Source organism: Loxodonta africana, chromosome 22 (assembly GCF_030014295.1).
Source record: "Loxodonta africana isolate mLoxAfr1 chromosome 22, mLoxAfr1.hap2, whole genome shotgun sequence".
Lineage (NCBI taxonomy): Eukaryota > Metazoa > Chordata > Mammalia > Proboscidea > Elephantidae > Loxodonta > Loxodonta africana.
In genome coordinates, this window is record NC_087363.1 from 21,360,704 (window position 1) to 21,376,384 (window position 15,681).

General features: G+C 52.2%; 1 protein-coding gene and 1 long non-coding RNA gene across 3 annotated transcripts in view; both read right to left on the reverse strand.

Moving 5' to 3' along the window:
• TEX264 (testis expressed 264, ER-phagy receptor) overlaps positions 1-14,492 on the reverse strand; it is a 37,424-nt gene extending 22,932 nt beyond the window's left edge. The window contains exons 1-3 of one of the 2 annotated variants that reach the window (XM_003410077.4): positions 14,446-14,492; positions 13,446-13,512; positions 10,676-10,967 (exon numbers count right to left, since the gene is read on the reverse strand). In XM_003410077.4, the coding sequence (XP_003410125.1) occupies positions 10,676-10,933 (258 nt within the window). In that variant the 5' untranslated portion in view covers positions 10,934-10,967; positions 13,446-13,512; positions 14,446-14,492. Of the gene's footprint in view, positions 1-10,675; positions 10,968-13,445; positions 14,387-14,445 lie in introns of those variants that run through there. The other variant, XM_023547651.2, reaches the window with a different exon arrangement.
• Positions 1,115-10,669, reverse strand: LOC135228472 (uncharacterized). The gene is made up of 2 exons (XR_010318978.1): positions 3,838-10,669; positions 1,115-1,275 (listed from the first exon to the last, which is right to left on the reverse strand). It is a non-coding gene; the product is annotated as an uncharacterized LOC135228472 (long non-coding RNA).
• Positions 14,493-15,681: the final 1,189 nt, after the last annotated feature.

Consider the following 15,681-nt stretch of genomic DNA (forward strand, 5'->3'; position numbering starts at 1 on the left):
CTGAAGCAGACAGCAGACAGGACAAGAGCCAACAAAGACAGCCAGGCCAGGGGACAGGACCAATAATGCAGGATCAGGAAGAGGGGAGGAGGAGAGGGGCAGCAGTAGGATGCCAACCCCCACAGGGTGGTCTGGGGGATATCTGGGAGCTCCCACCCAAAAGTGTTTCAGGAACCTTCCTCATTCCCCCTGGAAGCATAATCCTAACAGCTGGTATCTGACAAGGTGCTGACCACCTGCCCCACTTGCTGCCTTCCATTCAGCAGCTCATAAATCCCAACAGGTCTGTGCAGTAGGTCTTGTTATCAAGCCTCTGCCTGAGGCTCAGAGAGCCAAGCCACCCAGCAAAGGTCACACAGCAAGGCAGTGTTGGAGCCACGATTTGAACCCAGGCAGACTGGCTCCAGAGCTGCACCCCACAACTCAGGCCAGTTGGGGCCCCAAGAAATGGGCCTTCCTGGGAATGGGCTGCACGAGGGCTTCTCCCTGCACTGTACCTCCCCACTTGGCCTAGGTGACCTGCAGGAGGCTGGGACTAGGCCGGACACACATGGGCAGGGTTCCTAAAAGTGCGAAGCCCCAGTGGCAGAGGCAGGGTTGGATGCCTAGTGTGTTAAGCACCTACTATGTATCAGGCAGGCACTGAGCCTTATCATTTAGTCCCCTCAAAACCAAAAACCCTGAAGTAGGCATTCTTCTATCCCATTTGACAGATGAGGGGACAGATTATTAGATGCCAAGTGACTCACCCAAGTTCACAGAGCTGGTAAGCAGTGGAGTCTTGATTCATGCCCAGAAGAGCGAATTCAAAGTCCTCTCCTCCCACACCCCATCCCACCTCTCTCCCAAGGGCAGCTCTCGTGGGCAGAGAGGGAACCACCTTTCCAGAGTTGTGCTACATGGTTACCCTACTCCAGAGCAAAAACCTGACCTCCTCCTGGCAGAAAACAGCCACCAGGGTAATGGAGGAAGGGAATGGCCTGGGTCCTCAGGAAACCTTAGCCCAGTCATCATTCCTACTGCTCTTGTTGGGGGGGGGTCACTTCCTCCTGGGAAATCCTACCCCTTTGTCTTGGTTATCCAGTGCTGCTATAACAGAAATACCACAAGTAGATGGTTTTAACAAAGAGGAATTTATTCTCTTACAGTCTGGGAGGCCACAAGTCCAAATTCAGGGTGTCAGCTCCAGGGGAAGGCTTTCTCTCTCTGTAGGCTCTGGGGAAAGGTCCTTGTCATCAATCTTCCCTGGTCCAGGAGCTTCTCAGCACAGGGACCCTGGATCCAAAGGATGCACGCTATTCTTCTGGTGCTTCTTTCTTGGTGGCTTGAGGTCCCCCTGACTCTCTGCTGGCTTCTCTCTTTTTTTATCTCAAGAGACTTACTTAAGACTCAAGCTAATCTTGTAGACTGAGTCCTGCCTCCATATAACTGCCTCTAATCCTGCCTTATTAACATCACAGAGGTAGGATTTACAACATCCTTCACACCTTCCTGGCCTCTGATCTCCCTGCCTGTGGGGAGCGCAGCAGGGCTCATCTCCATACACAGAGGGGATGGGGGTGGAGCACAGGCCTAAGTCAGAGCTCTCAGCAGATAAGCCTCTACCCCTGTAGACTTAGGGGAGCCTGGGCCTTGGCTCTCATGGACTGAGAGGAAAAAAGGAGCTTCAATGGCAGTCTAGCTTTTGTGACCCCAACAGCTCCTAGCATGTTTTCTCCTTTTTCAAAATGGGCAACTGAGAGCTTAACAGGACTAAGGCCATGATAAACCTGTAAGTTGTTCTTCCTCTGCCTGCCTCCTTCACATACCTCCGTTAATGACTTTGCTCTTTGTTTTAAAACTGATGCAAATAAACTTTTGTTCTGTCTGGACTACCTGTGGCATACAACCTCCACAGGAAAGTTGGAGCCCAGGTATCAGACATCTTTAGCCTAATAAAAAAATGTCTGGTAGGGGACTATGAAGACACTTGTAACCCTTGTAAGATTCTATATAAGCTCTAATATAAAACTGCTCTTTGGGACTCCACAGAGACAGGCTGTGTTGCTGCCGGGTCCCCGGTGATGTATGCATCTCCTTAATAAACTTTCTCACTCCCCCTGACTTGGAGTATGTTTCATTGGTTTGACTGCTCCAGGGCATGGGCCCTCATCAGGTAACAAATTTTTGGCACCCAACGTGGGGCTCAAATTATTCAGGCCCTGGTTCCGTCTCCCTAAGGACCGAGTCCCTGGGATGGGCCCGGGAAGAGAGAAGGTGCACCCCTCCTTGAATTGTGGAGCTCTCTCAACCTGTGGTGGCCCAGAGGTCTGGTGACAGGGGAGGACTCCACGGCAGCGAGCTCCAGACAGAGGGAGAAAGTTTCTGTCAGCCATGGTAGGTAACTGGGCATCGAGTGGTAAATCCTCTGTAAAAGCCACAGGAGCATCGGTTCTCACAGACTCCCTCTAAAAACGGGTGACTAGGTCCCATGAGGTTGGACTAGAGACAGGAGAGGTTCCCCATTCGTTGCCAGTGGATACGCAGGACGTAAGGTGCCAGCCAAGAGTCCACTAAGAACTGGACTTATTTAGGATAGGATTTTCCCTAACTAGGAGACGTCTTAATATTTTGTGTAATCAAGTGTGGTCTGTAAACGGTTCTGGAGATTTTGGTACCACTGTAAAGCTTGATCTGTTCTGTACTGGAACTGACAAGTGAGATAAAACGCTGTATGTGAAATGTTTTATGACTTTATCGCATGGAAAAAGGATAAAGCCTCTGTTTTAGCCCCTCTTCTGCAGGTGAATGATGACAACGAGGTATAAGATGAAGAACCTGAGGATGTTCTTATTCTCCCACCTGGAAAAACTCCATTTGTGACCCCTCCCAGGTGGTATCAAAAGATGAGAATGGGAAGGCCTTGAAGGGGGGGCGGAGGAGGTGGGACAGATACGGTCTCCCCACCCCTTATTAGCAGTGGGCTACAATTCGGCCCAGTTCCCCTGGGGGGGCTTTACCCACTCCAGGGGGTGCCAGTCCCCGCTGCAGAAGGGTCACCTCAGATAATGTGAGTCTATAATCCGTCCCTGGCATCTGAATGCATTTAAGGCCTTTACCAACAGAGATCAGGTAAAGAGGTCGAGAAGAAGAAAGGAAAAGACCAGGACACGAAGAAACTGGCTGCTGTTCTAGGATCATCCGGAGGAAGACAAGGAGACCAAGATAAGGACAGGCCCTGACTAAAAGAAAAACCAAACTGCATTTTGCAAACAGGAGGAACACTGGAAAAATGAGTGCCCCACAAAGAATAGAAAAGGCAGGCAAGATTGAAACAGGGGGAAAGCTTTTTCAAAGAATTACGGAAGAGCAGGAGGAGGACAGTCAGTAGACTTTTTGGTTGATACTGGAGCAGCCTTCTCGGTACTTACCCAGAAGCCTAAAGGGACTGCCTCAGCCAGCAGTACTCAAGTTGTGGGGGTGACTGAAAAAGAGGTGACTAGATCCTTTTTGCGGCCAATAGACTGAAATAAGAGAAACTAAGCTATCTTGCCAGTTTCTACACAAGCCCAAATGCTCAGTCTCACTTTTTGTGACGAGATTTCCTAAGTACATGTTGAAATCTCTTGATAAAAAAAGGCCTGTCTATGACAGTACCACCAGGGAATACCTGGAATGTGGAAACAGCTCTCAGCACTCACCCAGTGCTATCCCACAGCTCAAAGAGTGGTTGATGCTGTGACCCGGTGGGTTTGGGCCAGTGGCTGGCCAGGATAAGCTCAGACTGTCTTCCCTGTGACTATGGAGCTGTTATTCAATGTCATGCCTCCTCAGATTAAACAAACTGAGGCTGCTCACCTGGGGCTGCAGGGACTGACCACCGGATACCTAGAGTGACGACTGTTGCTGGCCTGCGAATCCCCATTCAACACTCCCGGTCTCCCGTGAAAAAGACATCAACTGGTGAGTACCGTTTTGTTCAAGATTTGCGGGCTGTAAACAAAGTTGTAAAGACCTTATACCCAGTAGTCCTGAACCATACATGCCTTACTATCAGCCCTTTTACCTTCCAGTACTCAGTTTACTGTTTTGGATTTAAAAGACACTTTCTTTGGAGAGCCAGCTAATCTTTGCTTTCAAATGGAAAAGGGACAAAAGGGAAGAAACAATTCTGTTAGACTGTGTTACTTCCAGGGTTTAAGAACTCTGTCACTATTTCTGGAACAGTGGTGGCCCAAGGTCTAGAGCGATTACCTCCCTTCAGCTGAGGAATATTCCTGCAATATATGGACCTCCTGATAGGGAATAAGTCTGAGAAAGACTCTTACAAATACTGTGACTGTCTTAAATTTTTGGACTGAGTGTCTTTAAGAAAGTTACAAGCTAACCTCTATCAGGCTACCCATGGGGCAGAGAGAGATCCTTTCAAATGCAGTCAATGAGCCTTTTGTGATTTAAAGTCCTGGTTAATCAAAGCCCCAGCCCTGGGGCTGCCAGGTTATCAAAAATCCTTTGAATTATATAAATAAGAGGAGTAGCTGTTGGTATGTTAATTCAGTTCTTGGGACCATGGAGACACCCTGTCGCCCACCTATTTCTCTAGAAATCTGGACACAGTCTCAAAAGGCTGGCCGGCCAGGAGTTGCCACCACTAACATTATCAAAGGTGGCTGAGTTAATTTCTTTGGGACATGATACTATCCTGTTTGTCCCTCATGCAGTGACTGTAGTATTGGAACAAAAAAGACATTTGTGACTCACCTCCAGCCAACTAACAGTGTATCAAATACAGCTTTTGAGAGAAAATCAGATTTAACTTTTGTGAAGTGTTCAAAACTAAACATCGGATGAAATATTTACTGGTGTGTGTAGATTCTTTTTCAAGATGGTTAGAGACTTTTCTCTGCCAGACCAAGATGGCTAGAGCGAGGTACAACAGCTTTCAACTGCTTTAAGAATAAAGTGGCAACTCCACACAACATGGAGACCTCAATCTATCGGAAAAGGGTGAAAGAATGAATCAGACCATAAAACGTCATTTTAGTAAACTGTGCCCTAGATAGACAGATGTTCTGCCACCGGCCCTCCTCTGAGTCTATACTGCACCCTGGGGAAAACTTAAAATCAGTCCTTTTGAGATACTTTATGGGAAATCATATTGTCTCCACCAACTCTCCCCACAATCCTCCACCCAGCCCCTAATGTAATAATGTCTAAATATTTGCTTTCTCTAACCAAAATTCTTTCCCATTTACATCAGACAGAAGTTCCTTCTTGAGATAGCAGTGACCAGGTGCTCCTCCGAAAGTAGAAGGGCCTCCTGTTACAGCCTAAGTGGACTGGACCCTTCACGGCACCACTTAGCACTGGTAAAGCTTGCAGGAGTCAAACCATGGACCCATTATTCCAAGTCAAGCCTTGCCTGGTCTACAGTGACAAGGAGTAGAAAGCTCAGCCGATCGATGGCCTGAAGTTAAGATTCTCTGGGGTTAAAAAAGTAAAAATGTTTTTAATGCTAGCTTAGATGAGATTACTATTAGGGGCCAGAGAGACTTTTGCCTGGAGAATCTTTGCAACTGAATAAACATCCCCGGAGCCCTTGTTAAAAGATAAAAATTTTTACATCTATATTGCTAGAGAAGTGTCAAACATTACTGATTTCTGTCTGCCCTGTGTGGACAGAGGGTTGCATGCCTAACTCGGCCCTCATGTTCTGTCTCATCAAGGTTTGTACTCTTGTACACAGAGTTAATATTCTGATATCTATAGCTGGGGACCTGTAACAAGATTCGTGAACGATTTGATTTTTCTTGACTGTCAGATTTTACCTGCCGTTTTTTTAAAAACCTTATTTATTAGTGGAATTAGATTGGTTGTCACAGGCCTGTTAATCTGTTACCATCTCCAATTTATGCTTATATGTGCGATTACATTCTCTGTCTAACAGATGGCTCAAACCTGTTGCAGGCAGAAGGCACTTTCACCTGAAAGTGTTCTATAAAGAATAGTTTGAAACTCGGGATAGCTGAATATAGTCACCCAAGTTTCAAAGGGGGGAATATGTGACCCCAATACCCCCCAGCATGTTTTCTCCTTTTTCAAAATGGGCAACTGAGAGCTTAACAGGACTAAGGCCATGATAAACCTGTAAGTTGTTCTTCTGCCTGCCTCCTTCACATACCTCCGTTAATGACTTTGTTCTTTGTTTTAAAATTGATGCAAATAAACTTTTGTTCTGTCTGGACTACCTGTGGCATACAACCTCCACAGGAAGGTTGGAGCCCAGGTATCAGACATGTATATCTTTAGCCTAATAAAAAAATGTCTGGCAGGGGACTATGAAGACACTTGTAACCCTTGTAAGATTCTATATAAGCTCTAATATAAAACTGCTCTTTGGGACTCCACAGAGACAGGCTGTGTTGCTGCCGGGTCCCCGGTGATGTATGCATCTCCTTAATAAACTTATGTTTCATTGGTTTGACTGCTCCAGGGCACGGACCCTCATCAGGTAGCACTTTCTAAAGGCAGAATCAAAAGAGGTCTCCAGTCCCCCAGCCACTGCATACGCCCAGGGTAGGCGCTCCCTCCAGGTAGGTGGTAGATGTAATGACAGATTGATGCAGGCCCATCCTGGCCAGGTGAACTGAACTGGCTTCCCTGCCCTTCTTGCCTCAGCCAGGCTCACTGAGAGGGCAGGCGGGCAGGTTGCACAAGCCCCAAACAGCAGTGGAGGTGGTGGCAGCAGAAGGTGGGGTCCACGGGTATGGTGACAATAGCCTGGCCATGAGGGGCTGTCCACAGGCCAGAGAAAGTCAAGAACAAATGAGGAGCTCAGGGCCCTCCCAGCTCGTTCCTGCCCTCCAAGACCCAAGACACCCAGAAGCACCAGGCCCAGGAGGGGGCGCTAAAGTCGCTTTCTGCGCCTCAGACTCCACCTCAGAAACAGGGCTGATGGCAGAGCAGTTTCCCACTCAAGTGGGCATGGGCAGGGCTGAACTGGACCAGAGTGTGTGTGTGCATGTGCAGATCTGTGAAGAAGAAACCACCTGCACTGCATGGATTCTGGGCCCTAGAGCAGAGAAGAACACCTAGGAGATGCTGCCAGATCTGTCCACTTCCTGCCACATGCTTTGTCCCATCCCTCCACCCCCACCAACCATGCCAAGGTCCCCAGGGATGGGCAACGGACTCCTTCCTCCCGTCCCACAGGAACAACTTGGCCCAGGCCTTGCAGCCTCTTCCCACATGGGGCTCCAACACATAAGGCTTAGTAGTTTAAGCAGCATCCAATATGAGAGGGTCGACAGCAACCATCACTATCCTGCCTTCTGGTGTGCCCTTTCCTGTACCACTTCCTGGAGTGGGGAGATTCCAGCCCCTCAGCCAGACCAGGTAGGGCCTCAGCAGCCCTCTGCCAGCCACCAGTCTACCCCCTGCCCAGCTGAGGTCAGGTGTGGGGTGTGGCTAGGGAGCTGTCAGGCCATACCTCACGAGGATGGCAGCATCCAAAAACACACAGTCACCACTAACCTGGCCATCGCTACCCCACACTGAGCCTGCAACAGCCTCACTTTCTCTCCATGCTCAGAGAAGCAGATTCTGGCTTCTGTTGTGCTAGGCCGAGGTGGGAGAAGGTGTGCCAATGGGGCACTCTCAACAGCCCAGGTTAAATCCTGTCCCTTCCTTCTGAGAACCGGAATATGCAGTACCCCATGCTGGACACTACAGAGGGAGGCAGCCTAGAGGGCAGAAAGCTTAGGTTCTCAGGCTTCGCCAGGACCAGGATGGGGCCTCTTCTCCAGGCTCTCCTGTCCACAACGTCCCCTGTCCATATCCATATTGAGAGGTCCTGGGGGCTAGGTCCCATGGTCCCTACGACGCCAGATCCTGGCACAGATTAGGTGCTCAAACAGTTAAACGAAAACAAAACAGCATGCGTGAACTGTGTGAGATTGGTTCTTCACTCCTAAACTTCAGTCTTCTCTATAAAATCTGCAGGGTGGACTCGGAGGCCTTGGGTCCTTGCAGATCAGACAGTCTGTGATAGCCACAAGCACCTGAGGCCTCGGAGTCCGTGGCTCCCTGGATCTTTAAGGATCTACACCAGGCACAGAATGTACTGCCCAGCTCCCAGAGTAGGCGAGGGCCCAAGTGTCTCTGAGCTATCCCAGGTGTTAGGGTGTGGCCCAACCATGAATGGGGACACAGGAATATCCTGGAGTGACCCAAGAATGGGAGGGGCAGGATCACAGGGGCCACCCTGTCCTATTGGTCCATCCTCCTGCCAAATAGATGGCCATAGCCAGGCCAAGGATCAGGTCTGGATCACAAGAGCTCAGCCTGATCCCTCAGCACTCCCTAAGATGAGCATTTTTCCACCCTTTTTTGCTGTTGTCAAACATCTGTTGAGGGTCAGGTGGTGGGATGAATGCCTCACCTATGTCACTTCATTTAATCACCAGCCTACCTATGAAAAAAAAAAAAACTTTTTTTTTTTTTTGAAGCAGGTATTTTACCACCACTCTGCAGATGAGGAAATGGAGGCTCAGAGAGGTTACATGATGTGCCCAAGGTTACACAGCTGGAGAGTGACAGGATGGAACTGGAACCCAGGACTGGCAACCCTGAGGCTGTGCCCTTAGGCTATGGCCCCTCAGAATGGCAACCAATTCAGGCTGTGCTCAGCCAATCTTGGACACCGAGGGCCCGCCCTGTTGGGTCCTTCACACCTCTGGGGAAGCTGCAGAGTAGGCTTTCTGGAGGCAGGGGCCAAGCCAGGACACCACAGGGAAATTGCCAGACTCAAGGGTCCTCCATCTCACACATCCCTGGATCAGCCTCCAGTGCTGACCCCAGAGTATTCTACTGCCTCGGCCGTTTCCCTCCTGGAATTAGCACCTCCAATCCAAGAGGCAGCATGCTGCTTCAGTAACAGGAAGACATACCAGTGAGGAAAGAGGCAGCCACAAGTATTCTCCTCCCTTCCACTGCGGCCTGGCAGAGGGTTCCTCCTGGGCCAGGTATGGAAGGAGGGACAGAGGAAGGACAGGAACTTATACAACAGACCCCTGCAGGGGTAGGGGTTGGGCATCCGCTCTAGGAACTTCCCACACCCCAGTGCCTGCCCCATCCCACTTGGGCCCCAGTGTTCTTGACTCTATCATCATCACATGACCTCAAAACCTCAGGCAATGTCCACTCACCCCTCAACCAGCCAAATGCTAGCTCCTGACCCCAGCCCACATCACCCCTCACCTGGGCCTGGCCCAATCTCCTGGCCTCTCTGCCTCGTCTCCTCCCCTCCTCCACCTGCTCTCCATTTAGCTTCCTAGAATGAAGGCAGCAAACTGTGCCACACCCTTCTTCCCAATCTGCCAGAGCTCCCCACAGCCTGACCCAGTAAACCATTCTACCTCTTTCTCCACCTGCCACCCATCCACTGGCCACACTTCCCCTGTCACCCCATGTCTCTGGGCCTTTCCTCTTGCAGTTCCCCTAGCAGGCAAAGCAAAATTCCACTCATATGAGAAGGTCCACCTCCTCCCTAACCCTCTCCAGCAGGCTTAAGGCACCATCCCTAAACCCGCAATTCAAAGCTCTGTGGGCACCGAGCAGTGTCTTGGTAGACAATCGACATTTGTGTGGAGCTGACTCGCCAACCACAAGCTGCTTCCTGAGGCCAGGGCCAGGTCTGATCCATCTCTGGAGTGCAGGTGTCACACAGAGTCTGGCACAGAGAGGGAGTCAGTACACCCGTGTTTCAAATGAGTGTCCCAGGGAGGCCTGGGAGGCCAGTGAGCAGTCAGTGGGTGAACTGTAGGGCTTGCCTGCCTGAGTTCTCCAGGCAAATAACCTGGAGCTGGGGATGCCAAATGGATGCTTGGCATGGCTTGGTGCCAGGCTAGGGGCTGGGGCTGGAGAGGTTGAGGAGCCCTTGGCAGAGCTGTGAGCCCATCCTGCCGTGTGCAGCACCACCCCCACAGCATGGCAGGCAGCCACATTGGCGAGCCCTGACTCACTACAGGCTGTAAGTGTAGCCAGACGCCCACAGGGTGCCAGTGATGCTGCTGGGTGAGTCTCTGGCTCCAGCATCCTGGGCATGTGGGCAGCTCCCCAGGGTCCCCTTGCCCTGAGGCTCTCCCCTCGCAACAAGGCACCTTGAGGCCCAAAGAAACACCATATCACGGGGCCAGGGACCACCAGAACAGCTAGAGGTAGGATTCTAAGCCCATGACCAGGTGCTGCCCTCTCAGTCCTCACGGGCCTCCAGTCACAGCAGGAGAGATAAAAACCAAAGACTTGACCCCAAAGACGGCAGAGTCTGAACAACCTGGCTTGGTGCACTGGCCCCAAATAAGGACGGAAGAGAGAAAGACAGCAAGAAAAGGAAACATGGGACCACAGCCCAAGCAGAGACGAGGAACTCACGGTGGTGTGGCTACTGCACTCAGAGGTCCATGGGTAGCCATGAGCCAGGGGAACCAGACCTGCACAGTAACAAGCCAGCACATGGATGCCTGGAGCAGATGCTTAGGCTAAATCTGGAAAGGAACTCGAGCCACATGGTCTGCAGACCCAATTAAAATGTGTTCCCACCTTTTCCTCAGAAACCAAAACTCCCCTCCCCCAACAAGCCCCGTCCCAGGTCTGTCCATGGGGTGGAACCCCAGCCCAGGCCCAGAAGGCTCCTTACCATGTGGGGGTTGTCATAGTAGACGGCAATAGAGCGGAGCTTGGGGGAGACGCTGCAGCTCTCGGTGAAAAGGTGCCCAGTCTCGCCATAGGACCCCTTGTGGAACTTGTAGGCCACAGTGACGTTCCGGATAGGGGGTGAGCCAGCACTCACTGCCACCTCAGCCAGCAGCCCTGAGTACCCGGCGAAGGCCAGCAGCGTCAGGAGCAGTAGCAGAGTCAGGGCCCCAATCAGGCCCAGCAGCAGCAAGTCCGACATGGCTCTGGGCCCCCCACGCTGTGCCCCAAGGCAGCTGCAAAGGAGGCAGAGGTGAGAGGAGGCTGGCAGCCTGCTTTAATCAATGCACCCACCTGCCCTTCAGCTGGCTCTGGCCCAGTCTCAGCCCTGCCTTGGGTACTCTGACCCAGGAGGGGAGGGGCCGGACGTGTTTACACATATAGTGACCTAGAAGAGAGCTACAAAGCAGGACAGAAGCCACAAGCCTCTTTATTTCTTAATCACAATAGTTGAGGCTCTCAGAGCAGCTCTGCCTGTCAGCTGGCAGCCCTGGTCACACCTGGGGAAACTGAGTCATAGATGGGCATAAGGGTGAGTCAGCCAGGAAGCCCTAGACAGCCTCCCCCCAAGATGGGCCAGAGGCCAGACAGCCTGCCTTTTCCCCTATCGCTTCTTTCTACCCACAGCTGAGCCACACTATCAGCCCAGCCTCAAGCTTCATGGACCACTGGCAGAGGTAGGACAGGCTAACTGCCAGGGTCCAAATGCTTATTAACAAAGAAACCATGAACAGCAAGACCCCAGGGGAAAATGAGCCACTGAAAGAGAATTTCATAGGAAACTCTCCTTTGCTAAGCATATTGGCCTGCAGAGACCTTGCTACCCAGCAAGATCATCCATCTGGAACCAGGGGAGACCAGATGGAAACAGCCTCAGCAGTTGGAACAAAGTCCAGCACTAAGCTTCCCATACTTGAGCCACCGGGCTAACAAACTTCATCCCCTTCATTACAGATTGAATTGTGTCCCCCCAAAATATCATTTGGAATCATAACTTCCTTATCTGTGGATGCATCCCCATTAGGAATAGGGTTTTCTTTGTTATGTTAATGAGGTCGTATCTGTGTAGGGTGTGTCTTAAACCTAACGACTTTGGAGATATAAAAAGAGCAGGCCAATGCAAACAAGGGAAAGATAGATGCCACACAAAACTGAGGAACAGAAGCTGAAAGAGACAAAGATTATCCCCCAGAGCAGACAGAGAGAGCCTTCCCCTAGAGTTGGTGCCCTGAATTTAGACTTCTGGCCTCCTAAGGTGTGAGAAAATAAATTTCTCTTCCTTAAAGCCATCACTTGTGATATGTCTGGGACAGCAGCACCACCTAGATAACTAAGACAGCAATTTTCCAGCCCACAGAAGATTAGAAGCAGCAAGAAGGAAAGAGGAAAGATAGGCAAAGCAGCAACAGTTACCCATAAGAGGCAGAGCAGCTACACAAGTGCAGACCCAGCAACACAACACAGAGCAAGTGTACAAGCTACTCAAGGCAGACGGCCCAGCCCTCCACACAGCGTGGGGTCAGAGGCCTGAGCCCCTTCCAGAAAACTTGACCCAAGTAGCCCAGGGTGAGGAAAAACACAGCACAGAGAAGAATCTTAGGAGGCAGGGAAACAGGTGAACCACTGGGGAAACATTTTCTTCCCAAGCATTTAAAATTAATATTTAAAATCTAAAAGGTTTTGGAGCTAAAAAGGTTAACACTTCAGCCTTGTGGAAAATTTAGGTCTATGTAATTTGTTTTGCATGGGTTTCTGGGTGTCATAATTTCACGCTAAAAAATTGTCTTTAGCATCATCAACAAGTACACAGTGTTTGCCTCACACAGGCAAAGTAAATTTCTAAACCTTCTTTGGTATCATCACATAGAGGTGCCTCTCATATTTGTCCTCTCAACCATCGGTGCTCCTGCCTGTCAACTTCATTATCCTTTATATACCCACTCCCTGTCCTACTCATTTGCGTTGTTAGTTTCATTCCTGTCTTCTTTGATGATGACACATCTTTCACTGAGCGCTTACTATCTGCCTCTTGCCGGCGAGTCAATTCCGACTCATAGCAATCCTACAGAACAAAGTAGAACTGCACCATAAGAATTCCAAGGAGCAGCTGGTGGATTCAAACTGCCAAACTTTTGGTTAGCAGCTGAGCTCTTAACCACTGTGCCACCAGGGCTCCTGCTATCTGCCAAGCACTGTCTAAATGTCGAAACACAGCCACTTCATTAATCCTCACAGGGATCCAGTGGAGTAGGTACAGGAAATGAGTGGTTAGAAATTAAGAGACGTGCCCAAGGTCACACAAATATTAGAAGAGCCAAATGGATCAAAATGCATGCAATGGGAACCCAGGCAGTCTGACTCCAGGCCCCCATTTCCACTTTTTCCTTCCTTGTGGCAGGGTTCCAGAATGACCCAAGCATTTAAACCATGTTGGACATCTCTGAAGCCAAGGCTAGAAGCTCTCAGCATCTAGGCTCCCACTTGCCCTGGGAGTAACTGATGGACCCTCCTCCCAGCTACACACTTCTTGTCCCCTTAAGGGAACTTAGTTCCTACCTTTCTCTTCCTCTCATGCCCTAACTACTTAGAAAAGGGGAAAAAATCCACCTTGGGGGCCCCAGAGCCTTGGTCAACACATAAAGGAGGAGGAGCAATGTGAATGAATCTCTTCCACATTCAAGAGAAAAGAGAGGAGAAAGGCTAGGGAGGCTCACCCGAAAAGCCAGGTTCCCTTTTAGCAGCTCATGGTGTCCAGTCCTGCAGAGGCCAAGTGCTCCGGTGCTGGGGGCAGAAAGGAACAGTCAGTCAGTGACAACCGACCTCCCCCAGGAATAGCCACTGTGCTGGGCACTATGCCTTGCTTCTCCTTTTTCAGGGAAAGTCCACCGGGGCCTCTACACTGCCCCTCGACCGGTCCTCAGACCCCTTAAGGGGGTCAGGAGACCGAACCAGCCTCATAATGTCAGACTTGTCGTGAAGTCCCTGCTCAGGAAATCCGCAGCCACTCCAACTGGCCCGGAGAAAAAGGCCCACGCTGTGCTTCCTCTCAGGCCTCGGTTTCCCCTCGGGTCCGGTGCAGGCGTCGGGTAGCTCGGTCCCGCGCCAGCTTCCTGGTGCCGCTCACGGGCGCGGCGGCGGGCTCCGCCCTTAAAGGGACCCGCCGCGGGGAAAACTTCGGGGCCAGCGGCGAGCGGGAAGATCGCGACTCCGAGGGGCCGGGGCGGGGATGACGGCGACGCTGCCCCCAAACTCGGCTCCCAGCCCCTGGTCATCCAGCTCCGTCCACTTCAGCCGCGACCTCACGACGCCCCACACACCTCCGCCAACAACTGAAGTAAAGCTAAACTTTGCAGCCCGTGCTGCGAGGCGCGGCCTCTGGTGTCTGGGTCCGAGTTAAAAAGCGCAGCTCATGCCTCAGCTTCCTCCCGCTGCGCGGCCCCGGAGCCAGCCCTGCACCCGCCGCCGAGACAGCGGGAAGAGGGTCCCGAATGGTAGGGGCTGGCCCAAGGTCGCGTCCCAGCCCGGACCCTCGGACCCGGCCGGGACCAGCTGTGAGGCAAGATGAGCTGCAAAGGGCGGTCCGGGCCGCTAGGAACACGGAAGGAGCTCCCGCGGGGGGCCCTGAGGCCGCGCCCCGGCGGCCAAGGTCTCCAGGTGCGCCCCGCGCTTAGGGCCGCCGCGGCAGAGACGCCTCCCCTCTGGCCCAGCCCTCACCTCTGCGGCCGCCCGCCGCCGACGCCAACCCGCTCCGGCGGCTCCCGGCTGGGTCGCCGGGCCTGCGCGCGATCGCCGCGCACGCTCGCTCCGCCCCCTCTCACGACGGAACGTGGCCGTGGCCGTGGCCGTGGGCGCGTGCGCCCGGGACCCGGAGGGCGGAGGCCTGCTGGGGCTCCTTTCCATAGCAACCGGCGTGCGCCAATCCCCGGGCGCTGGCAGGGGCGGAGCCCGCCGCGTACCCTCCCGCCTCCAACAAACTTCAGGGTCGCTGGGGGAGGGGGGCGGTGCTCCTTAGCAACAGCGCCCTGGCTTGTGGGTTGGCGGGAGCACCAAGACGAAGATCTGGCCCCAGGAGAGGAGGAAAGTCAGCCCGGTGGTCCGCAGCGGAGGCTAGGGTGAGGAAGCCGGGACCGGGGAGGAGTGTCTGGAGGGGTTGGGGAGGGGCAGCACAGCAGTAAAAGCCTCTTGACATTTGTACTACCCGTGGTCCTGCCATTCGCTCGCCAGGTTCCCGACAGTCCTGGGAACCAGGCAAGGCAGGGCCACTTGCTTCCGTGTTACAGCTGAGGAAGCTGAGGGCCAACCTGGGTTCAGGGAAGACGCTGGTGGACCCAACCTCTGGACAGAGAAATACGGGTTTCCTCCCTCCTTCCCCTCCACTTCCAATCAGAGCACCAAAAAAAAAAAGTTGCCGTCGAGTGGATTCCAACTCATAGTGACCCTATAGGACAGAGTAGAACTGCCTCATAGAGTTTCCAAGGAGTGCCTGGTGGATTCGAACTGGTGACCTTTTGGTTAGCAGCTGTAGCTCTTCACCACCAGGCCACCACGTTCTCCAACCAGAGCACGGGGTGATAGTTCATCCACCCAACACATGTTCAGTGCCACTCCCACCAGCACAGTTCTAGGCGCCGAGGTTACTGAGTGAACAAAACCAAGGCCTTGCTCTCCTGGAGCTCATGTTCCAGGGAGATGACCCTCTTCCAGGCTCCTCCCTTGGTGCCCTGAATTTTGGTCACTTGACCTGGAGGATGGCTGGAGGAGGCTGGTCTGCTCTTCTGGCTTAACGTACTGTAGGTAACTCTCATTTCAGCCTTAAGTTCTTTACAAACACAATCTTCAGCTGTATCTGAGCACTTACAAACTACAAAGCACTCTGCTAGGGCCCCAAAGATAAAACTCAGCCCTCCTGAGTGGCCCAGTCCTGTGGTGGTGGGGGGTTGGGGTGAGGAC